The 26,285-nt window shown below is 36.8% G+C and overlaps 1 protein-coding gene across 2 annotated transcripts in view; it reads left to right on the forward strand.

Moving 5' to 3' along the window:
• Positions 1–25,852, forward strand: part of FAM151B (family with sequence similarity 151 member B) — a 38,671-nt gene extending 12,819 nt beyond the window's left edge. For both annotated transcript variants that reach the window (XM_026498712.4, XM_026498711.4), the window contains exons 4-6: positions 2,496–2,713; positions 6,465–6,600; positions 23,617–25,852. In XM_026498712.4, the coding sequence (XP_026354497.2) occupies positions 2,496–2,713; positions 6,465–6,600; positions 23,617–23,776 (514 nt within the window). In that variant the 3' untranslated portion in view covers positions 23,777–25,852. The remainder of the gene's footprint in view (positions 1–2,495; positions 2,714–6,464; positions 6,601–23,616) is intronic.
• The last annotated feature ends 433 nt before the right edge of the window (positions 25,853–26,285 follow it).

Consider the following 26,285-nt stretch of genomic DNA (forward strand, 5'->3'; position numbering starts at 1 on the left):
TGTGGTATGTTATTCTTTGATGTACACATTATATGTTGCTGTTGGGCAAAGTACATCCTAAGTCTTTTTTTCCCCCCAAAATGAAGTGGCTTTTCCTCGACATTTACTCTTCAAGAAGAATTTTATCATTGTTTTGTCAACTCTCTGTGCCAGAAAAGTAAAAACTCAACACAAAAAGTTTTATTTTCTTTAGTAAGGTTCTAGGTTTTTCTTAATATAGGTTTTGTTTTTCTTATTTAAGTTACCAATGAGGGTAAGTAGCATCAACATCGTCTATATTAGCAATAATTAAAATATTCACATATAAAATAGAATATGTCTATTAAATTCTTTTTCATTATGTTCTGTGTCATAACTCCTTAGGTTTAACTGCACAGTGTTTTGCACATTGTAGACACTTCATATATGCTGGTGGAATTTCAATTTTGGGGAGAATATGCTGTCTGCTGATGTTATCCAGTAGTAAACCATTATTGAACAGCCCTATATCATCTTACTAAATTGAGAAGGCCTAAGAATCTCCCCCCCAAATGTAAACTGGGTGTTTAACCCAACCTCCACAGACACCAGATTTCTTAAGAAATAGGAATTCTTTCTGGAAAAAGAGACATTGATGGCAGACATGTGTGGATTAGTTCAGGTTTTCCTTCTGTTCCACCCATGAGGAACAGAACCCCACAGGAACTTGGCTGCTGCTGTAAGAATTGCAGACAAGCAAGCTTTGGAGTCACAAGTACAAGTTGCTTGCTACCAAAAATGGGGGTGCCAGATCTGAGAATTGTGGTTTTACCATGGTAGTGATATTGATCAAGGCTGAAAGCGTTTGAGACAGAGAAATGACAGCGTCTGAATTAAAGTCTGCAAGGTCCAGCATTAGAGTTTAGTAATCCACTGACATCTAGGGCCTCCATTCAGAGGGAGAAGAATGAACAAAAAGAAGCTCACTACATGGGAGCAGAATGACATAGAGGCTGGAGGCTGGCTTCCTCTGGTTTTAATGAACAGTATCCTTGCTCACTAATAAATATAACCTAATAAATAACAAGGTTATCAGTTTCTCTTCTTATAGTAGGAGGCCTGAAAGGAGTGAGTTGAAGAATGGTGGAAGCATAGGCGGGAGGACTAGAATATATTAAGAAAGATGGAAATGTGAGGAAGGTACTGAATGTTCTCCCCTCTGACAGCCATCTCCCTGAGTCTTAGCCTCTCACTGTAGTAGTCACTAAAAGCTAATTTTCTCAGAAGCAACCTTAGGCCTTAAAGGTTCAGAAGAGATTCAGAATTATAAGTAGTGTAATAGTCCAGTAAAGTTTGTATATTTATTTTTAAAAAGTAAAATTCATGGGGGTGCCTGGGGGGCTCAGTTGGTTAAGTGTCCAACTCTTGATTTCAGCTCAGGTCATGATCTCAGGGGCCTGGAGTCAAGCCCTGCATTGGGCTTTGCTCTCAGTAGGAAGTCTGCTTGAGGATTCTCTCTCTTCCTCTCCCTCTGCCCCTCTCCTTGCTTGCTCTCTCTCTAAAATCAATCAATCAATCAATCAATCAATCAATCTTAAAAAAGAAAATGTATGTAGGCTGATTAAAACCTTATTGTTTCAAAATCTATAGATGTCAGTTAGAATAGATATAGAGAAAAGAGTAAAACTGCTTTTTTCTTTAAATAGTAACTAAAGGGGCACCTGGGTGGCTCATTTGATTGAGTGTCTGCCTTTGGCTCGGGTTGTGATCCCAGGGTCCTGAGATGGAGCCCCACGTCGGACTCTCTGCTCAGCGGGGAGCCTGCTTTTCCCTCTCCCTCTGCCTGCCACTCCCCTTGCTTGTGCTCTCTGTCAAGTTATTAAATAAAATCTTTTAAAAAATAAATAAATAGTAACTAAAATCTAGTTGTCTTCTGTTTCCAGAAAAGATGTTTATGAGATGAAAATGAAATTTATAAAAGCTTTAAGGGGCTGTTATAATTTTACACTTCGCAATCAGTTTTAGAAATGTGTTTATGCATCCAAACTTAAAAGAATATGTGAAGGAAAAGAGGCTCTTTTCTCTGAGGTCATGAGCCAGTTTTAGAGACACAGTGCTTGGGTATACTTTAGGTATTTTCATAAATGTGAATTTTCAGGTTATGAGTATATCTAATTTTTAAGTCTTATTTATACATTTTCTGATGAGTGAATATTTATGTCTTTTCTTAAATTACTTTATACTGAGTGCTCCTAATACAGAGTTTTGAAACCTCAGTCTGTCTACAAATAGTGGCATTTTTCATGTATTCATAGAACTTTTAAGGTGTCCTCATAAATAATAAGTATAAATCAACATTTTGAAATATGGCATATGTTAGCTTTCCCTTCTGGTGCTGTGATCTTTGATTTTATTTAATTCAGGCATTATCGTATTACACTTTTAGTAGGAAGTTGAGAACACTGAAACCACTAGTCTAAAAGATCTTTTCACTTTTACTTTTGAACGTGTCTCCTTGACAACAACTATGTTTTTAGTCTGGCAGCGGTGGAACCATCCATGATGCTCTTGGAAAATGTGAAGAGGCATCTGAAACGTCCTGTGTGGATTAATGCTGATATTCTTCCTGGTCCAAATGGAAATAGCAGGGTAGTGGATGCAAAACCTTTTATAGACACAGTGACATCTTTCTTTCCAGATGTGACATTTTCCCTGGGTTGGACAACAGGATGGCATCCTGAGAAAGTCAATGAAGGTAATAATTTTTAAAATGTATTTCTTATTGGTCAAATTAAAATCTACTTGAAATATAAAAATAACATGTTTAAATACAAAACCAAAAACTTATTCCACAATCTAGGAGCCTAATGGAGATAAAGGTCTGGCCCTGAAGGCATCTGTATGACTTTCTCTTTTATTTCAGATAGATGCAGCATTTGTTGATGACATTGTGTCACCACGCTTGGATGGGAAATTTGCATGGTCTAGATTAACCAAAACTGCCTCTACAGACTTTAAAGAAATCCTGAGTTAGTCTCTTTGAACTTGCAAAACATTCCATACTCTTTTTTTTTTTTTTTTTTCCTTTTTACCTTGGAACAAACTTCCTATGTACCAGATGAAAGATAAAGAAGTAGTAACAAAAACTTCTCCGGTGATGAGGCCTGACGTATGGGGAGTATTGTTGAAGAGCACAAGTTTTACTCCATGGACATTGAAAGGGGCTCCACAAGTAGTTTGCTAGTTTCCTCTCTGGCTGGAGGTTTCCTGTCTGGCATGGAGGCCATGAGACTCTCCTCTAGGCTGGATCCCTTCTTTCCTTTCACCTCTTCACTTCAGGATGGGACCTGACATTCTGCTTCTTTTTCCTGGTTGAAACGGATTATGCTATTTGGGTTCATCTTTCTATTTCTTCATACATCCCTAGGCAGTGATTTATAGTTAAACAGCTCATAAGCAATCAGATGCTCTGGAGTACCTATCCACGTGGTAAAAATAAACTAAGAAGATATTTAGAGCCTATGGACATGTTAGTCTTTATCCCAGGTTCAGGGAATTCATCTTTTACTTTTTTTCAATTATTGTTTTTTTTTAAAGATTTTATTTATTTATTTGACAGAGAGAGCATAAGCAGGGGGAGCAGCAGGAGAAGAATCAGGCTCCCCACTGAGCAAGAAGCCTGATGGAGGACTCGATCCCAGGACCCTGGGATCATGACCTGAGCCAAAGCCAGACGCTTAACCGACTGAGCCACCCAGGCACCCCTGCAATTACTGTTTTTAGATGTTAACTTTGTAGTCCAACATAGGATTAAAGTAACTGCTATCTAGTGAGTAGTGGCATTTAGGTTCTAACCCTTGGGGCCAACAATTGATATGATTGAGACAAAGAATAATATGCTTTACCATAATTCTAATTTTTTAACCATTTTAATTTTTATTAGTTTCATTAAAGAATATTGCTTATAATTCAAAGTATTTAAAGAAAGCAAACTAGAAACAGTTCAGTAACTTCCTTACTGATTCTAAATTCCTTTTGTCACTGTTTAGTAGAATTCTGGCTTAACCTCAGGCTTTAACCAAATTAGATCATATCTGGATTTTGAAGTCATTTTGGTGTTGAATGTGTCCAGGTTGCTTTTCTCCCATTGGCCTCTTGTCATTACCAACATGTGCTTTATGCTTCCTTACTTCTTATTTCACAGACTTTATTTAAAGATTTATTTATTTATTTTAGAGAGCGAGAGAGGACATGCATGTGAAGGGGGGTGGTGGGAGCAGAGGGAGAGAGAGAATCCCAAATAGACTCCACTCTGAGCATGGAGCCAGATCTCACAACCCTGAGATCACGACCCGAGCAGAAATCAAGAGTCAGATGCCCAGCTGACTGAGCCACCCAGGCACCCCTTATTTCACAGATTTAGAAAAGAGTTATAAGTTTATAGTCATGCAAATACAGCTTCTGTTAGCAATCCCTTTTTCTAATTATAAAGATGCAGTTTTTCAGATTTTCAAGGAAAGCACAACATTGCCCTTCTTTCATGAGGAATTTAGCTGCTAAACTAACATATTCACATCAGTTTTCTTCTCTCTCTCTTTTTTTTTAAAGATTTTATTTATTTATTTGACAGAGAGAGAGGCAGCGAGAGAGGGAACACAAGCAGGGGGAGTGGGAGAGGGAGAAGCAGGCTTCCTGCTGATCAGGGAGCCCCATGTGGGGCTTAATCCCAGAACGCTGGGATCATGACCTGAGCGGAAAGCAGATGCTTAATGACTGAGCCACCCAGGTGCCCCCACATCAGTTTTCTGTAAAAATATTCCTTTATTGACCAATACTTTTTAGAGCCTGTTTTTGATAGAGGCTGTTATTTATTTATTTATTTATTTATTTAGCAAGGGAGGGGCAGAGGAGAGGGAGCAAGAGTCTCAAGCAGACTCCATGCTGAGTGCAGAGCCCAACGTGGGGCTCAGTCCTACAATCCTGAGATCACCACCTGAGCAGAAACCAAGAATCGGGTGTTTTAACCCACTGCGTCATCCAGGCGCCCCATAGAGGCTGTTATTTTGAAAATATAATTTTTTTTTTTTTTTTTTTTTTAGAGACAGAGTGAGAGAAAGGGAGGAGGGGCAGAAGGAAAGGGACCAAAAAACTCCCAAGCAGAATCCACATCCAGTGCAGAGCCTGACAAGGGGCTCAGTCTCACAGCCCTGAGATCATGACCTGAGCCGAAATCAAGAGCTGGTTGCTCAACCAGCTGAGCCACCCAGGTGCCCCCCAAAATATAAATTTTTTTCCCAAAGTTTTTATAAACAGGCAAGTGTGTTTTCCACAGTCTCTTAACATGACTTAAAACCCATATTTAAAAGTCATTTTTGGGACACCTGGGTGGCTCAGTCAGTTAAGCATCCAGCTCTTGATTTCAGCTCAGGTCATCATCTCAGGGACATGGTATCAAGCCCCATGTCATGCTCCATGCTAAAAGCATGGTCTGCTTGGGATTCTCTCTCTCTCCCTCTGACCCTCTCCCAACTCGTGCACATGCTCTCTCTCTAAATAAATAAATAAAATCATTAAAAAAAAATGAAAGTCATTTTCCCACTATTTCTACTTTAGGTAAAATGTATAAATAGTTTGGACTAGCCAAAAACTAATCATGAAGATAATTATTTCTTAAACATCTACTACCTGGCAGGCATCTTTCTATTGGAAAAAATACTTAAGTAACACAATAGAAAATATAAGATTATTTATTTACCTTTTTAAAAGGATTTTATTTATTTATTTGAGAGAGTCAGAGCAAGCATGAGCAAGGGGAGAAGCAGAGAGACAAGCAGACTCCCCAATGAGTGCGGAGACCGAAATGCTCGATCCCAGGACCCCGAGATCAGGACCTGAGCCTAAGGCAGATGCTTAACCAACTAAGCTGCCCAGATACCCCGGAAAATCTAAGTTTATAGAGAATATTAATGAGGCAGATAGGGGCACCTGGGTGGCTCAGTTGGTTGGGCCGCTGCCTTCAGCTCAGATCATGATCCCAGTGTCCTGGAATCAACCCTCATTGTGCTCCTGCTCAGTGCGGAGTCTGCTTCTCTCTCCTGCTCTTGAACTCTAGCTCACTTTCTCTCTCTCCCTCTCAAAGAAATAAAATCTTAAAAAAAAATATATGAGGCAGATAGCACTAAGGAAAGAGTCTTAGAATCTTTAAGACAAATGTAGTGTCAAGATGTGCTTTTGTGTGCTTGAGAGATTAGTAAAACCTTTTTAATATTTTATTAAATTTGCTCTAGGTCACTTGTGGCATGATTTTAGACTTGATTTTTTGTCTCTATTTTCCATTCAAACTATTTTCATTTATTAATTGGTATTTTAATTCACTCTGAATCCAAATGGAACTTTATATAAAATACCTATAAATTACCTACCCATAGGTAATTTAATTTAGTTTTCTATTTAACTGACTTTTAGGATTCCAGGTAGAAAAATTGAATTTCTTTCTTTCATTTCAGGTTACAGCTGGACAATGGTGAAAGAAATGGAATGTATATGTAAGGAGCTAAATCAGCCTGTAACATTTCCTGTCAGAGCAGCATTAGTCAGGCAGTCTTGTTCTCAATTACTTTGGCTGTTAAAGAAATCAAACAGGTATGTGTAAGTTTAACAAAATAGCGTATGCATGTGAGTATGTGTGAGAAAGAGACAGAGGATGAAACTTACTGTGTAAAGACAGTATGTGGGGTTGCCCGGGTGGCTCAGTTGGTTAAGCAGCTGCCTTTGGCTCAGGTCATGATCCCAGGTCATGGGGTCGAGCCCTTCATCGGGCTCCCTGCTCAGCAAGGAGTCTGCTTCTCCCTCTGCCTCCCCTCAACACTTGTGTGCGCACGCGCGCGCTCTCAAAAATAAATAAATAAAATCTTAAAAAAAAAAAAGTAAAGACTGTGTGCGAGGAAAAATGGAGGTAGAGCGAATGAGCACTGATTGTGTAAGCAAACAGACTCCCTTACTTGAATGAAGCTCCTGATGAATCTTTGCTTACATAACATCACGTCTTTCACTTCTATTCCTCACAAAGTTTTTGAACACAATAGGTACCCTGTAAGTGTCCTTTTTCTGTTATGTTATACATTCTCAAAAAAGTTTTAAGTTGATAAAATAGTTTCTCTTTGAATTCTATGTTAATTTCAGGAGTTTTTTCCATATAAAAATTTTATTATTTCAGTATGTAATAAAAATTAGTTGGACCATCTTTAAATATCAAAAGATAATATAAGTGTACAGATATTGAAACAATTTTGATAACTATCTTTTTATTATACTAGTCACTAGGACAACAAGGAAAATCTAGAAATAAACCCAAATCTATCATGGAAATTAGTTTAGGAAAAGCTAGCATTTCAAATCATTGGTGCAAAAGGTCAGTATGGTATGTGAGAACAGGCCAACTGTGCAGTAAAAACAAAACTGGCACCTTTCACTAATCTTTCTTCCAAAATAAATGCCAGATGAATTAAAGACTTGAAAATCAAATATTAAACACGTAAAGAAAAATATGATATTTTATATAGTTTCAGAATGGAGAAGACCTTTCTTAGTAAGACACAAAATCTAGAATCTATTGTTGCTGCAAAGTTACCAGAGAAAGAACTCTAATATTAAAAAAAAAAAAAATTAGTTTTACTTGAGCTCAAATTGAGATAGCTACCTGGGAAATGCAGGGAAGAAAGTGTTCCAGAGAATGAACGGGTTTACAGGGTTATATACTTTTTTACATCTTGTAAAAGCTCAAAAGATTATAGATTAACATATAGGCAGGAATTCAAGGAGCAGGAGTATTGATCCATATTTCAAGGACAAGGTGGTTTTCCTTTAGGCTACTCATTCACAAACCAGATGGACAATGCACGCACGGCAGGCCATAAATCAGGCTTTGGCTTGAACAAAGTTTATATACAGTCATGCTGACTTAGAAGGAAATCTAAAATGGCTTCCCTTGTATATCAGGCCTTTAGAGAATTTTTCTCTCACCACTATAAAAGGAAAATTTGAGAGGTACCAGGAAGGCTGAGTCTGTTAAGCAGCTGACTCCTGATTTTGTCTCAAGTCATGATCTCAGAGTTGTGGGATTGAGTCCTGCCTCAGGCTCTGTGCTGCTGAGTGTAGAACCTGCTTAGGATTTTCTCTCTCTCTCCCTCTCCCCCTGCCTCCCCCCTCTGCCCTCCCCTTATGCTCACACATACATACACGCTCTTTCTCTTAAAAAAAAAAAAAAAGGAAAGATTGATAGATTTGAACACATAAAAATGTAAAGATTCTAGGGATGCCTGGGTGGCTCAGTCTGTTAAGCATCTGCCTTTGGCTCAGGTCATGATTCTGGAGTCCTGGGATTGAGCCCTGCATCAGGCTCCCTGCTCAGCAGGGAGTCTGCTTCTCATTCTGCCCCTCCCCCTGCTCATGCTCTCTCTCTCTCAAATAAATATATAAAATCTTTTTTAAAAAAAGTAAAGATTCTGGTAAAACTATCCTTGATATGTATGTCAGACAGATGTAAAGAGTTCTAATAAAAAATTTTCCCAAATCATCCAGTAAAAAACTCAGTTTGGTAATTCACTATATAGGAAAGAGTAAGAGAAGCAGATATGTGTACATTAAAGAAGTATTCACATTCCTGTGGATATTGAATTTTTACTAAATACCTTTTCGGTTTCTGTGAAAATAATATTTTTTCCAATATCTATCAATAAATTATGTTAATATTTCATAATATTGAGTTATCTTCACATTTCCAGAATAAACCCCACTTGATCATGAAATACATCATTCTTTTAATATACTGCTAATTTTATTGCTAAATTTTAGTTAGGATTTTTGCATTTGGAACTGAGATTGGTCTGTAGCTTTTTTCTTTCTCATTTTTAGGTATAAATGTCATGCACATTTCATTAAAAAAGCTAGGGACCATTCCTTCTTTTTATGTGTTCTGGGATATTAAAAAAAAACATTGAAGGGCGCCTGGGTGGCACAGCGGTTAAGCGTCTGCCTTCGGCTCAGGGCGTGATCCCAGCGTTCTGGGATCAAGCCCCACATCAGGCTCCTCCACTATGAGCCTGCTTCTTCCTCTCCCATTCCCCCTGCTTGTGTTCCCTCTCTCGCTGGCTGTCTCTATCTCTGTCAAATAAATAAATAAAAATCTTTAAAAAAAAAAACATTGAAATGGCCTGCACCTGCGTTTTGGTAAACTATCTAAACCTGATACTTTGAACAAAACTTAATTGTACAGCCTTTTTATTATATGGTAAATGGTCTGTTTTGATTTTCTATCTTTTGGGGAGCTAATTTTGATTTATTTTTCCTAGAAAATTGTTCATCTCACCCAGGTTTTTGCAAGTTTGTTTATACACAGATGGGTAAAATAGCTTCTCATTCTTTTAATTTCTTCTGTTGGAGAGGAAGTATTCCTCTTCCCTTCAAGGTCCTTCTAGCTGGACTAAATAAATATGACACGAATTAACAGGAGAAAATCAAATTTAATAGCATACCTTCAGGGAATCCATGCTGAGGTGGAAATTCCGAAGAGTGTGAGGCAACATGAGGCTTCGAGGAGCTGAGTAGGAAGGTCTGGTCTAAGGATACAAAGGGGAGAAAGACCATTAGCAGGAAGGTGAGAGATATTTGGAAAACAAGTGTTGCCCTATTATGTAGGTAAGTTGCTTAGGTTAAGAGCAATTTCTCTTAATAGCTCTCTTCATGGTACAAGCTGGCTGTTGAGGGGGATGTAAAGAGATTTTCCTGTATCTGCTGGGGTTTTGTTTGTTTTTTTACTCAAAATAATGTTTGTGCCAAAATGGTCCATCTTGGGTTGGCCTGTTCTTGGCCCCTACACTTCTATGTCTTTATTTCCTTATTTTATTTATTTGAGCTTTTCCTCTTGTTTCTTGATAAAACTAGATAATGGATTTATCTCTCTCTCTCTCTCTCTTTTTTTTTTAAGAACCAACTCTTAGATTTATTCATGTTCTTGATTAACAATTCACTAATATCTTTTATCTTTTAAAATTATGTTTTATATAGCTTCTTATAATTTCTTGAGTTGGATGCTTTATTTACTTTCATTTTTATATTTATTAACATATTTATGTTTATTAATACAAGTATTTAAGACTATTCTTTTTTTCTCTGACCACTGCTCTAGCAGTGTCCCATTGTTTCTTTTGTGTAGGTTTTCATTATTGTCAGTTTGTAAGTATTATACATTTGTGAGTTTTTCCTCAAAAGTTGTTTTAAGGGAAATTTTTTATGTATCTATTTTTTTTTAAATTTTGGGTTTGTTAATAGTTTCTAGGTTTATTGTACTGTAATCAGATAACATCTTATTTTACTTCGTAGATTTTATTAAGGGCTTAATATATAGATATTTGTATAAGTTCATGTATTATATGAGGATATAGTTTAGCTGTTATAATAGAAACCTAAATTAACAATAGCTTAAACAAGTCTAGTTCTCTCTCACATAGCTGGCAAAGCACAAATAATTCAGGGCTGATTTCATGCCTCCACAAGTCAAGGACCCAGAATGCTTTTATATTGATGCTTTGCTTTCCTTAGAATGTTGCCTTCATCCATATGGTCAGATTGATTACTGCCACATCTGAGTTTCAGTTGGTGGTGATGAGGGAGCAGAAAGCTAGCTGAGGACAAAACACAAGCTGACTCCCACAAACCCCGTCCCCCCCACCTCATGGGATATGTGTGACATTCCTCAGGCACTCCTAGCTGCCCTAAAGCTAAGGGAAGGAAAAACAAATGGTTAACTTATAGAGATTATAGTCCTACAAGACAGGAGTCTCCCTCAGTTTACAAATGACTTAGTGATTTACAAGAAAAAAAGCATTTTTATCAATAATCTAACTTCCAGAAGGAAATGCAGATAAAATTAAATGTCCTTAGAATCTGCAGCCCATTCACAAATACTTGAGTAGGCAGAATATAATGTTCCTCCAGGAAGCTCCCAACTGTGTTAATGTTAATGTCTTATTAGAGGGAAAAACAACCTTAACTTGACAATGGCAAGGCCTCCGGTATCCTTTAGGTCCTCTTTAGCATTTGAAAATTCTTTTGAAAACCTCTCTTTTCCTTACCTCCCCCCAGCTCCCAAGTATATAATCAGCTACCCCTCACAACGCTGGTGTGGCAGCTCTTTCTGCCCATGGGTCCTATCTCTGTTCTTTAATAAAACCACCATTTTGCACCAAAGATGTCTCAAGAATTCTTTCTTGGTTGTCAGCTCCAAAACTTATCCCACCAAACCTCACCCATATTCAAAAATTCCATCAGTACTAAGGAGGGAAAAAAGAGAAGTTCATGGCATGTCTCTTCCCTTCAAGGGCGTGACTAAGTTTCACACCTTCTCTCCTCTTGATGAGGTTGTGGAATATAGGTGAGGTTCAGTGGGTCTTGAGATCCCTTGGTGCAAAATGGTCGTTTATTAAAGAACGGGGACAGGACCCGTGGGCAGAAAGAGCTGCTGCCCCGGGTTGTGAGGGGTGGCTAATTATATACTATGGCGTTGGGGGAAGGTGAGGAAAAAGGGAGGTTGAGAAAATACTTTAATATCTTAAAGAGGACTCACAGGATACCAGAGGCCTGGCCATTGTCAAGTTAAGGTTGTTTACCCCTCTAGTAAGGCATTAACATAAAGATAGTTGGGAACTTCCTGGATTCCTAGAAGTTTCTGTCTATGGTCTGCAGGTTGTAAGACATTTAGTTGTATTTACATTCCCTTCTGGAACCTAGGTTATTTATTTATTTTTTTTAAAGATTTTATTTTTATTTATGTGACAGAGAGACAGCCAGCGAGAGAGGGAACACAGCAGGGGAGTGGGAGAGGAAGAAGCAGGCTCCCAGTGGAGGAGCCAGATGTGGGACTCGATCCCGGAACGCCGGGATCACGACCTGAGCGGAAGGCAGACGCTTAATGACTGTGATACCCAGGCGCCCCATGGAACCTAGGTTGATAGAAATGCTTTGTTCTTGTAAACTTCTAAGACATTTGCAAACTGAGGGAGACTTAGGTCTTGCAGGATTGTGGTATCTATAGGTTAACTATTTCTTTGTCCTTTAGGGCAGCCAGGAGTGCCTGAGGAATGTCACATATATCCCATGGTGGGGGGGGGGTTCGTGGGGTGTCAGTTTCTGCTTTGTTCTCAGCTTGCCTTCTGTTCCCTCATCACTCTTACAACTCATTTGCTATAACTTAGTCATTTGCCTATACCTAGATGCTAGTGAAGCTGGGAAATGTTGCTGTTATTCTGTACAATCTTGTGTCTAGTTAGAATTCAGGGATTTGTTGTGTAAGAAAGGAAAATTAATATTGGAGTAAAACTACTAGTTTATAACACATTAATGTACATTACTGGTTATGTAATTTAATTCTTTTATGCCTTAATTTTTGCTTACTTTAAAAAATATTTTTAATGTAATTCGTTGTGTAACTAATACATTCACCTGGTTCAAAAACCAAAGAACAGAGAGTTATACTGTGAAAACCCTCTTTCCCATCTATCCAGTCCTGCCCAATCTCACTAACCACAGTTGTTAGTTTCTTAGGTAACCACAGTTAGTAGTTTCTTTATTCAGGTAAGAGTGAATACAAATATAGGTTCTTATTTTCCCCTCCTTTTTAAAGCAGAGGTAGCATATAGCTTCCTTCTGTTCTGTTCTTTGCTTCCCCCCCCCCCCCCTTTTACTTAGCAGTACATCTTGGGACTCTTTCCAAGGTAAGCTTCCTTTCTAGGTGCATCATACTTATGTATGTACTATAATATGGTATTTAATGAGCTTCCTATTGGTAAACATAAAGAATGTTTCTAATATTTGATATTACACACAATGCTATAATAAATAATCTTAAAGTGTGCCATTCTGCATGTGTGCAAAATGTCATCTTTAATTTTTTGGCCATTTGCTCTCTTATGGACACTAAGAGAATTAAAGTTTCCGGCTGTTAAGATGTTTTTGTTTCCTCTTCTACCTGCATAGTTTTTGCTTTTTGAAATGTTCATGATATGTTATTTGGTGCATATTCATATCAATTTTACCTTAACGAAGAATTATAAGTTTATTATTAAAAGATCTTCTTGTCCTATTGAATGATTTTTTTTAACCTAAATTCATTGTCAATGAGGAGTCCAAGATGGCAGAGAAGTAGGAGACCTTAGTTTCGTATGGTCCCAGGAACTCAGCTAGATAGCTATCAGATCATTCTGAACACCTATGAACTCAACCAGAGATCTAAGAGATCTTTTCTCTACAAAGAGAAAAGTGACCACTTTCTGCAAGAACGACAAGACAGAAAAACTCACTTCAAAAAAGAGAACAAGAGGCGGTACTGACTGTCAGGGACCTAATCAGTGTGGACATAAGTAAGATGTTGGAACTAAGTTCAGAATAATGATTATAAAGATACTAGCTGGGCTTGAAAAAAGCATATAAGACATTAGAGATTCCCTTTCTGGAAAATTAAAGAACTAAAATCTAATCAAGTCAAAATAAAAAAGGCTATTAATGAGATGTAATCAAAAGTGGAGGCTCTAACTGCTAGGATAAATGAGGCAGAAGAGAGAATTAGTGATATAGAGACAAAATGGTGGAGAAAAAAGGCTGAGATAAAGAGAGAGAAACAACTACTAGATCACAAGGGGAGAATTCGAGAGATAAATGATACCATAAAATGAAACAATATTAGAACAATTGAGATTCCAGAAGAAGAGGAAAGAGAGAGAGGGGCAGAAGGTATATCAGAGCAAATTATAATGGAGAACTTACCTAATCTGGGGAAGGATACAGGCATCAAAATCCAGGTGGCACAGAGAACCCCCCCCTCAAAATCCATAAAAATAGGTCAACACTCCGACATATAATAGTGAAACTTGCAAATATCAGAAACAGAGAAAATCCTGAAAGCAGCTCAGGACAAGAGGTCTGTAACCTACAAGGGTAGAAAGATTAGATTGGCAGCAGACCTATCCACAGAGACCTGGTGGGCGAGAAAGGACTGGCATGATATATTCAGGGTGCTAAATGAGAAAAATATGCAGCCAAGAATACTTTATCCAGCTACGATGTCATTCAAAATAGGAGTGATAAAAAGCTTCCAGGACAAACAGAAACTAAAAGAATTTGCCATCACCAAAGCAGCCCTACAAGAAATATTAAAAAGGATCCTGTAAGCAAAGAGAGAGCCCAAAAGTAACAGACTGGAAAGGAACAGAGACAATATACAGAAACAGTGACTTTACAGGTAATACAATGGCACTAAATTCATATCTTTTAATAGTTACTCTGAATATAAATGGGCTAAATGCCCCAATCAAAAGACACAGGGTATCAGATTGGATAAAAAAGCAAGACCCGTTGATATGCCATCTCCAAAGACACCTCCAGATTGAAAGTTAAGGGGGTGGAAAACCATTTATCATGTCAATGGACATCAAAAGAAAGCTAGGGTGGCAATCCTTATATCAGATAAGTTAGATTTTAAACCAAAGACTGTTAATAAGAGATGAGGAAGGACAGTATATCATAATTAAAGGGTCTATCCAACAAGAAGATCTAACAATTATAAATATTTATGCCCCTAACATGGGAGCAGCCAATTGTATAAGCCGATTAATAATAAAATTAAAGAAACACATTGATAATAATACAATAATAGTAGGGGACTTAAACACCCCACTCACTGCAATGGGCAGATCATCTAAACAGAAGATCAACAAGGAAACACAGTCTTTGAATGACACACTGGACCAGATGGACTTCACAGATATATTCAGAACATTCTATCCTAAAGCAACAAAATACACATTTTTCTTGAATGCACATGGAACATCCTCCAGAATAGATCACATCCTGGATCACAAATTAGTTCTTAACTAGTACCAAAAGATTAGGATCATTCCCTGCATATTTTTGGACTACAATGCTTTGAAACTGGAACTCAATCACAAGAGGAAATTTGGAAAGAACTCAAATACATGGAGGCTAAAGAGCATCCTACTAAAGAATGAATGGGTCAACCAGGAAATTAAAAAAGAATTTTAATTATTTTAATTCCAAGAATTTAAAAAAATCATGGAAACAAGTGAAAATGAAAACACAACTGTTCAAAACCTTTTGGATGCAGCAAAGGTGGTCCTAAGAGGGACGTATATACAAGCCTTTCTCAAGAAACAAGAAAGGTCTCAAATACACAAGCTAACCTTACATCTAAAGGATTTGGAGAAAGGACGCCAAATAAAGCCTAAACCCAGCAGGAGAAGAGAAATAATAAAGATTAGAGCAGAAATCAATGAACTAGAAACCAAAAGAACAATAGAACAGATCAACAAAACTAGGAGCTGGTTCTTTGAAAGAATTAATGAGATTGATAAACCCCTGGCCAGACTTATCAAAAAGAAAAGAGAAAGGACCCAAATAAATAAAATCATGAATGAGAGAGATTACAACCAACACCGAAGAAATAGAAACAATTATAAGAACAAACTATGAGCATCTATATGCCAACAAATTAGGCAATCTGGAAGAATAGGATGCATTTCTAGAGACGTATCAACTATCAAAGCTGAAACAGGTAGAAATAGAAAACCTGAACAGACCCATAACCAGCAAGGAAATTGAAGCAGTAATCAAAAATCTCTCCAACAAACAAGAGTCCAGGGCTGGATGGCTTCCTAGGGGAATTCTACCAAACATTTAAAGAAGAATTAATACCTATTCTGCTGAAGCTGTTTCAAAAAATCAGGATGGAAGGAAAACTTCCAAACTCTTTCTATGTAGGCCAGCATTACCTTGATTCCAAAATCAGATAAAGACCCCACCAAAAAGCATGAGACTGTGGAACTATTCCAGATTTTAACAACCATTCAAAAAATGCTGCTTTTTTCCTTGTGGTCCAAGAAACTCTCCAAGAACATGCACTGCATTTAGTTTTCATGTCTCATCATTCTCAATCAGTCTGGAATAGGCCCTCAGTCTTTCCCTATCTCATATACTTGACAGTCTTAAAGATGACAGGGCTTTTGTTATGAAAGATGTTCTCAACATGGATCAGTTCGTTATTTCCTCATGACAGATTTCATGCTTGCGTTCTTAGGAGACGCAAGTACTTTCCCTGTCCCAGTTCTCAAATTGGCCACTTCTTTAAGGATGCTTGCCTGATGATAGTGGTGGATGGTATTTTGGAAGTGAAATCTGGGAGTTTAATATGATCATTGCTACTAAAGTGTTATTTCTTCTAGGACATTTTAGGGGACAGAGCTGGTAAATGCTTGTGTGTGTGTGTCTATGTGTGATTACAGTCTGTGTATGTGTACAGACACACACCTATCCATCCATACACACACACGCAAATATATACATCTATAACCATTTCTGTCTGTGTATATATACATATACAAAGCCCTTGGGTTCATATTGATACTTCCAATTTCAACCCAACCCCTTAGGGTTCTTTCTAGCCTTCTCCCCTTCTGTGTTGTGAATTTCTTACTAGACTTACCTGACTCCCATTAATTTAATCTAACAGTCTTTTAAAAGGAGAGTTTAATTTATTTACATTTATTTATAAGACAGAGATGTTGGTCTTGTTTGATCTTGTTTCTGTCATTTTTTTGAACCAGTATACTTGTTATCTGCATAGCTTTGAAAACAGTTCACTGCAGCTGTTTTCTTTGTTTTGTATTTTTAATTATAATTTGGGAGGTTCGTTTTTTCTATTGATTATTTATTACTGTGATTTCACAAAGTATGCTTAATCTGCTTCTTTACAGGTACCTGTTAACTTCTTTCTGTGAGCAGTAATAAAATTTGTGTATTTCTTCACCCCTTTCAGCTAACTTTAGTTGACTTATTGTCTTTTATTGTCCAGTTTTGTTGTATTCAGTGATAAATTGGCTGGCTATAAAATTCCTAGCTCACAGTGCCTTTCCTTGAGGATTTTGAATACATTGTTCCTCTGCATTCTACTGTGTGGAAAAGTGTGAAGCCAGCCTGATTTTCTTTTTGCCCTTATAAGTGTCTTGATTTAGCCCGGGGGTTTTGGGGAGGACAACTGAATGTAGCAAGGGATGTTTTCAGTATATAGATTCAAATGTTCTTTTCTGGAATGTTGCTGTGAGTTATATTTTAAAATACTTGTTCTATTTTATTTGTAAACTATCTTCTCTCTTTCTGGGATTCCAGCTATGAATATTTAGATTTCTGTTGCCGGTCTCTGGTATCTGTTTTTTCTCTTTAGTCTTTCTTTCCTTTCTATCTATTTGGACTTTATTTTTCATGATTTTATGATCTGTCTTCTATATCCCTTACAATATTTTCAGCAATGTCTGTTTTCCCTCGTATATCTTCAGATTTCACTTTATTTCTGTAATAGTATTTATTTCTTTCCTCAAATCTGCCAATTAATGTTTCATCATGTCTTTTATATTGTCTTGCATCCCCTTCCATGAGCTCATACCTCTGCTTTGTGCTCTTTCTTCAGAGAAGCTACTGCATCATGTAAAAAATGTTGGTCATGGCTTTCATCTGCCTTGTGGCATTAAGTTTTATATATATTTCCACTATCTGATAGTTTTTTAAAGATGAAGTTTTTATTTCTCCATCTGCCATTTGTTTATCCTTATATTTTCTTGTACTCTGTTATATAAAACCTCTGCTGATTTTGATTACTGTACTTTAAAGAAAGTCATTTTTTTTTTTTCTGGACAGACTACTTGCCCAAAGTGCATATTGGAGAGGGACCAAGACTGTGCTTTATGACCTAGAGAGTCTTTTTTTATTTTTAAGATTGATTGATTGATTGATTCATGAGAGACACACAGAGAGAGAGAGAGGCAGAGGGAGAAGCAGGCACCCTGCTTGATGTGGGGACTCGATCCCAGGACCCTGGGATCATGACTGAACCAAAGGCAGACACTCAACTGACTGAGCCACCCAGGCACCTGACCTGGAGGGTCTTATATGTGAGTTTGTTTAGCCTTTAACTTTTCCCAGTCAATGGAGGTAGGCACTGTAGTATCTCTACGTAAGATCTTTTTTTTTTTTTTTAATTTTTTTATTTGAGAGAGAGAGAGAACAGAGGGAGAGGCAGAGGGAGAAGCAGACTCCCTGCTGAGCAGGGAGCCCAATGTGGGGCTCAGTCCCAGGACCCGAGATCATGACCTGAGCCAAAGGCAGATGCTTAACTGACTGAGCCACCCAGGCAACCCTCTAAGTAAAATCTTTGATCTATTGCTTAAATTTTAAATTTTGAGTTTCCACAGGAATAGTCTGATACCCACAACTATGGCTTTTCTGTGTTAACCCTTTCCTTATCTTCATAGATTCATGGGACCAAACCTTATTCACGAAAGCTTCCGCTTATAGCTCAGGGATGCCATTCGCACTGTTGCAGAGTGTTTAGGTAGAATGTGCCCCTCATCTAGAAATACCTTTGGTAGGATTTCTCTGTCATCTACAGACATGGGCAAATTCTCTTCAGTTCTTTACATGCTCTGACCTTCATCTCAGGTCATGATCTTGAGTTCTGGGATCAAGCCATGCATCAGGCTCCCTGCTCAGCGGAGAGTCCACTTCTCCCTCTGCCCCTCCCTCAACTCGTGCTCTCTCTCTCTTTCTCTCCCTCTCCCAAATAGATAAATAAAGTCTTTTTTTAAATAAGAAGCAAGACCAAAAAAATGTTATATACCATATGATTCCATTTTATAAAATTAACAGGCAAAAATTAAACTATACTGGTTAGGGATGGATATATAGGTAGTAAATAAAGAAGAGTAAGAATATGGCTACCACAAAGGTCAAGGTTGTGAGAACTCCAGGGTAGAGGAAAGGTTGTGATCACAGAGTGACATACAGGTACCTCCCAGTGTGCTGGCGGTACTCTACTTCTTGATTTGTGTTTTGGTTACACTGGAGTTCATTTTATAGTAATTTGTTAAAATGCATATTTATGTTTTATGCATTTTTCCTATGTATATTTCACAATAAAAAGGGCTTAGAAAATGATACCTGAGAATTGATTTGAATAAATACAATTTAAGGTACCCTGAGGCAATTTTTTTTTCCTATTTGACTTTAAATATAATAGAGGGAGGATTAAAAGAGGCAGAGTAACAGTGGAAAGCTCTTTTTTAAACCTAAATTCATATCTGTGTTTTTTATAAGGTCTGTCACCATGGCATTCAAATAAAGTAATAAGGATGCCATTTTAGAAAAAAAAATACAGGTTTTTTTTAAGTATTATTTTTTGTTTTATTGAGAAATAAATGAAATTACATCACTGTATAAGTCTTTTTTTATGTTTTATTTATTATTAGAAAGAGAGAGAGAGAGACCCGGAGGGAGGGGTAGAGGGAGAGGGAGAAAGAGTCCTAAGCAGACTCCATGCTGAGCATGGAGCCCGATGTGGGGCTTGATTCCATGACCCTGAGATCATGATCTGAGCCAAAACCAAGCATCTGACACCTGACTGTGCCAGTCAGGTGCCCCATCACTATACAAGTTTAAGGTATACAGCATCATGGTTAGATTTATATATATTGTGAAATGATTACCACTGTAGGTTCAGCTAACCTCCATCTTCCCATATAAATACAATAAAAAGAAAGAAGAAAAGGAAAAGGGGAAAAAATTTCTCCTTGTGATGAGAACTCTTAGGATTTACTCTCTAAAAAACTTTCCTATGTAGTCATATAGCAGTGTTAGCTCTAGTCATCATGTTGTACATTACACCCTTAGTACTTATTTATCTTATAACTAAGTTTGTACCTTTGACCACCTTCCTCCGTTTATCTCTCATCACCCTCTACCATTGGAAACTGCAAGTCTAAATCTCTTTGTTTATGAGGGGTTTTTTTTCCTTTTAGATTCTACATATAAGTGAGATTGTATTGTCTTTTTCCGTCTGACTTATTTTACTTAGCTAATCCCTTCAAGGCCTATCCATGCTGTTGCAAATGGTAAGGTTTCTTCATTTTTTAATGGCTGAATAATACTACATTGTATATATGTATATACCACAACTTTTTTATCTGTTCATCCACTGATGGGCACTTAGGTTGCTTCCATGTCTTGGCTGTTGTAAACAATGCTTCTCTGAACATGAGGGTGTAGATATTTTTTCAAGTTAATGTTTTTGTTTCCTTTGGATAAATTCCCAGAAGTAGAATTGCTGGATCATATGGTAGTTTTGAGGATCCTCCATACTGTTTTCTGTAGTGGCCATACCAATTTATAATCCCACAAACATCGCACAAGGATTCCCTTTTCTTAACATCCACACCAGCATTTGTTATCTCTTGTGTTGTTGATGATGGCCATTCTAACATGCGTGAAGTGGTATCTCATGGTGGTTTAGATTCACATTTCCATAATGACTGATGATGTTGAGCATCTTTTTATGTACTTGTTGGCCTTTCATATATCTTCTTTGCAAAAATGTCTATTTAGGTCCTTTGCCCATTTTTAAAATGGGTTATTTGTTTTTTTGTTAATAATTTATTAGTGTAGGGGCTCCCGGGTGGCTCAGTCCTTAAGCGGCTGCCTTCAGCTCAGGGCGTGGTCCCAGAGTGCTGGGATCAAGCCCCACATCAGGCTCCTCCGCTGGGAGCCTGCTTCTTCCTCTCCCCCTCCCCCGCTTGTGTTCCCTCTCTCGCTGGCTGTCTCTCTCTCTGTCAAATAAATAAATAAAATCTTTAAAAAATAATAATAATTTATTAGTGTTAGTTTTTTTGCTCTGAGTTCTTTATGTATCTTGGATATTAACCCCTTATCTGATATGTGGTTTGCAAATATTTTTTCTCATTCCCATTCCAGAGGTTGTCTTTTCACTTTGTTGATAGTTTCTTTTGCTGTGCCTTTTAGTTTGATTTAGTCCCACTTGATTATTTTTTATTTTGTTGCTTGTGCTTTAGGTGTCATATCCAAAAAATCGTTACAAAGACCCATGTCAAGGAGTTTTATTCCTATGTTTTCTTCTTGGAGTTTAATGGTTTCAGATCCTACATTTAATTCTTTAACCTGTTTCAAGTTAATTTTTGTGACTGATGTAAGATACAGGTTCAGTTTCATTCTTTTACATGTGACTATGCAATTATCCTACCACCACTTATTGAAGAGACTTTTTTCTCCATTGAGTAATCTTGGCTCCCTTGTCAAATATTAGTTGACCATATATGCTTGGGTTTATTTCTTGGCTCTTGATCCTGTTCTATTTGTCTATTGTTTTTATGCCACTAACACACTGTTTTGATGACTGTTGCTGTGTAGTGTAACTTGAAATCAGGAAGTATGAGGCCTCCTGCTTTGTTCTTCTTTATTAAGATTTCTTTGGCTATTCGGGGTCTTTTGTGGTTCCATATAAATTTTAGGAGAGGTTTTTTTCTACTTCTGTAAAGAAAGCCATTGGAATCTTAATAGGGATTGCATTGAGTCTTTTGGTAGTATTGACATTTTAATATTAATTCTTCCAATACATGAAGACAGGATACTTTTCCTTTATTTATGTCTTCTTTGATTTGTTTCATCAGTGTCTATAATTTTTAGCATAAACATCTTTTACGTCTCGGTTAAGTTTATTCCCATGTCTTTTAGTGTTTTTGATGCTCTTATAAATGAGATAAATTTATTTCTTTTTCAGAAATTTCACTTTTAGTGTATAGAAATGCTACTGATTTTTGTACATTAATTTTATATCCTGCAACTTTACTGAATTCATTGGTTAGATCGAACAGGTTTTTGGTCGAGTCTTTGTACAAAATCTATGTACAAAATCATGTCATCTGCAAATAGAGGCAATTTGACTTCTTTCTAATTCTTATACTTTTTATTTCTTTTTCTTGCCTCATTGCTGTAGCTAGGACTTTCAGTACTATGTTGAATAAGAGTGGTGAGAGTGAGCACCCTAGTCTTGTTCCTGATCTTAAAAGAAAAGCTTTCATCCTATCATCATTGCGTTTGGTGTTATCTGTAGACTTGTCATATATGGCCTTTATTATGTTGAGATATGTTCCTTCTGAGCCTGATTTATCGAGTTTTTTCATGAGTGGATATTGAACTTTGTCAGATGCTTTTTCTTCACCTACTAAAATGATTATATGATTCTTTTCTTTCATTCTATTAAATGTGACATATAACATTGGTTGATTTGTGTGTGTTGAACTCTTTGTATCACAGGGAAAAATCCCACTTGATCATACTGAATGATTCTTTTGTGCTGCAGATTTCAGTTTGGTAGTATTTTATTGAGAATTTTTTCATCTGTATTCATCGGAGATATTGACTTACAGTTTTCTTTATTAGTAGTGTCCTTTCTGGATTTGGTATCAGGATAATGCTGGTCTTGTAAAATAAATTTGGGCTTGTTCCTTGCTCTTCAGTTATTTGGAAGAGTTGGAGAAGAATTGGTGTTAATTCTTTACATGTTTGGAAAATTCACCAGTGAAGCCATCTGGTTCTGGGTTTTTCTTCATTGTGAGATTTTTAATTGCTGATTCAATTTCTTTACTAATTATTAATCTATCCAGATTTCTAAATTCTTTCCATTCAGTCTTGGTAAGTTGTAAAAATATGGATCTTAAAGTAATTCTCATGTGCGTGTGTGTCTGTGTTTTTGTGTGTCTGTGTTTGTGTGTGTGTGTGTCCTCATCTGTAGCTTAAATTTTCTTTTTGGTTTGCTACATAATGCTGCTGTGGAATAAAATTCAAAGTACATTTCTAGAATGGTGTCACAATCCTTAAGGACAAGGGATGTGTCAACATAGCAAGAACACATACCTTGGTTAGACTATTTCTTATAATTAGTAGAAGAAGTGCTTTGGGGATCTTTTTCCCTACATTCTGAAATGTTCGTGGGGAAAATAAGTGTGAAACTACCTAGCAGCTTTGCATTTTCTTAGGCTCTGATGCAATAGGAGTATTGTAATAGAAGTAATGTCTACTGGAAGAAATAAAAATATACAATTTAAATAACATTAAAATTCTGAGTATATTTTTAACGTCCATAATAAATCTGCATATATTATTATTGTTTTTTTAACACCCAGAAATGGATCTAAATTTATTCTGTTTGGCATCCTTAGTGACATCTCTTGGCATTCTTATATCTCATACAACCCCCCCCCCCCCAGAAGGGAAAGTGGGACCACTTGTAAGGGAATATGAATGTTGGTAATGCCGGTGACATTTGTGTCTCTTCACAGACCCTGCAGTCATGCCTTTGACTCAACCCAGCCTACTGAAAAAAACCCAAGTTATAGCTGTAGGTTTTGTGTAGGGAACAGATTCCTTAATCAGCAATACGATCTTTTCAGTTTTTTTGTCCAAAATTTGGCCCATTTTCAGTGTTACCAGTCTGGGTTTCCAAAGCCATTTCACATTCCTGTAATTCAGATATAGCAGTTACCTAATTTAGATGATAGCAATGTGATTTTGATGTTCATGAAGGAATGAAACAGGAACTATATGTTCCAGCACTGCTAATTAATTTTTTTGTCTGTGTGAATTTGGGTTAAAGATAAATGAGAGTAACTATTTTTAGGCTTATTGGAATTCCTCATCACTGTTTCTTATCTTTTACTTTTGACTATAAAATTCTGTTTTATTTTAATGCAGATACAGCCTGACTATTTGGACTGGGAAAAACGATAACTATTCCATTGAAGATTTATTTTGCATTAGAGACCATTTCGACAAAAAACAAGTTTTCTATGACATCTTGGAACCACAAAATCATGAATTTAAACAAGCCATTGGAATCAAAGTTAATCTCTGAGAAGACTCTTCTAAATTATTTCATGTTTTGGTTTCATAATCTTCTGATTTGGTCTGAATTAATTACCATATAAATTGTGATGATTGATTTATGCTCTAATTCATCTAATCAAAAAACACTTAGTGCTTACTTTATTAGGCCTATATCCTTATGATACTATATGTACTTAAAAGATTTGGAAAGAAGAGATTTCAATGGGCCTGGTCTAATAATAATTTAGGAGAATTATGCTTTAAACCCCTTTATAAAATGTAATTTTGATATACTGAAGATAATTGGAAGAATTTATATGTCATAACCTGTGATCACATTACATGTGATACAGATATAAATCACATTTCGGTTGGCCTTGCATTACAGAGATTCCACAAATTTATGGCACCCTCTTTCTTTTTTCCTGGAGAACTGGTTATTTCAGAGACTAAGGAAGGGTAAAAGGGCTTTAAAAATGTTTTAATTTTCACAGAAGTTAGCAGCTTTCTCATAAGAATAAAATCCATTTACTGGAAACAATATAGATTAAATTAGATGGATCTAGAATTTCCATATTGTTGGGAGCATGCTGACAGCTATATATGTTTTTTTATATTTTTTGTTTCAGTCATAGTATTTTATATATAGTAAGTACAATACTACTGGAGAGCAGAATTTTAACCCTAGTAACATATCATTTGATTTTCAAGTTTTTCACCAGCACACCCTTAGTTCAGGCCCTTGTTTTACTGCTAGAATTTAAAAAAGTTCTTCATGACTTCATTATTCACATTCTACTCAGAGATGCCCTGAGTATTTCTGCTGAAGAAAACTTTTGTAAGCACCTCTTGCCAAATCAGAAAGCTCCAGGGGTCTCTTAAATGCCACTTTATTAAATTTTATTCTTTCAAGATCCTTCATAATGTAGCCCCTCCAAACATCACCTCAATGACCTTCAGCACAGTCATCATTTCAAAAATGCCCATAACAACAATGGTGTCCAGATCTTACTTCAACAGTTAATTTTAACTATTTGATATTGTTCACTAATTATATCATATGTGTTAGTTTTATCTGCTCAACTAGGTTATATAAAGTCCTTCATGGTAAGGGGACATCTTTTTTTTTTTTTTTTAAGATTTTATTTATTTATTTGACAGAGAGAGAGACAGCCAGTGAGAGAGGGAACACAAGCAGGGGGAGTGGGAGAGGAAGAAGCAGGCTTCCCAGTGGAGCAGGGAGCCCGATGTGGGGCTTGATCCCAAGACCCTGGGATCGAGCCCCAAGCCGAAGGCAGATGCTTAAGGACTGAGCCACCCAGGTGCCCCAGGGGACATTCTTAACTGTCCTTTATAGTGTTTGCCATAGTCTTGAGCAAGGTATTCAGAAAAACATGTTACTTCTTTCATTATTGAAAAGAAACTTACCAACGAATGTCCTAAGATATACAATTTGTCTTTGTTTATCAACCATTTTCTCCCACAGAACAGTAGTATATAAAGAAAAGAGCTTGGGTTTTGAATTCAAACAGCTCCACCTCTGTCCCTTCCTAGCTATAGATTTTGGGATATATTTAACCTCATTGAGTCTTAGTTTCCTCATCTATAAAATGGATGGAAAATGAGGATTCTTTTGAAGAGTTGTTATGAAGATTGAGATTTTTGTAATAGAGGCATCTAGCTCAATGCTCAGCAAATAGCAAGTACTCAACGGACAAAGTCAGTTTCCTTCTAGGCTTATCACGGATCATAGCCATTGTAGATAGATAGATAACAGTAAGGAGCATAACATGAAACATTGTAGACATATATTTAAAGAAGACAATTATATTTCCACTTTAAATTTTAGCTCCAACTAAATGCAGTGCTATTTGTCAACACCTAAAACTTCACTTTCTATGGTTTGCCAAAAGCAAAAGATGCAATTTTATAATTATAAAATTTTAACAGTAGTAACAAAGAATAACTCTTAAAATTATAGTAAAAATTAATGTTTACCTTATAAATTTTCTAAAATGACCACGCTTTACTTTTATAAAGAAAGTTGAATTTGTAAATGAACTGCATTTTAATGACGTTTTAAATAAAAGTCATTTGTCCAGAAGATTATTTTTGCCACTGGATTATCTGACCCCTAATTATAAATATACATACATTACACACACACACACACACACACACACACACACACACCTATAGGAGAAAATAAAGGAGAAAGTTTTCATGACTTGGGAGTAGGCAAAAATTTTTTTAAAAAATTTCAGCTTTGTAGAGGTATAATTGACATATGAAAATGTCAGATGTTTCCAATTTTTCCCTATTTCCCCACACCCAAGGCAATTATTTTAAAACAATTATTTTTTTTTGGAGGGTGGGGAGAAGGGCAGAGGGAGAGGGAAGAGAGAATCTTAAGCAGGCTCCATGTCCACTGTCGAGCCCGACCTGGGGCTCAGTCTCACAACCCTGAGATCATGACATGAGCCAAAATCAAAAGTCTGATGCTTAACCAACTGAGCCACCCAGGTGCCCTGGCAATG

This window comes from Ursus arctos, unplaced genomic scaffold (assembly GCF_023065955.2).
Source record: "Ursus arctos isolate Adak ecotype North America unplaced genomic scaffold, UrsArc2.0 scaffold_5, whole genome shotgun sequence".
In the NCBI taxonomy this organism is placed as follows: domain Eukaryota; kingdom Metazoa; phylum Chordata; class Mammalia; order Carnivora; family Ursidae; genus Ursus; species Ursus arctos.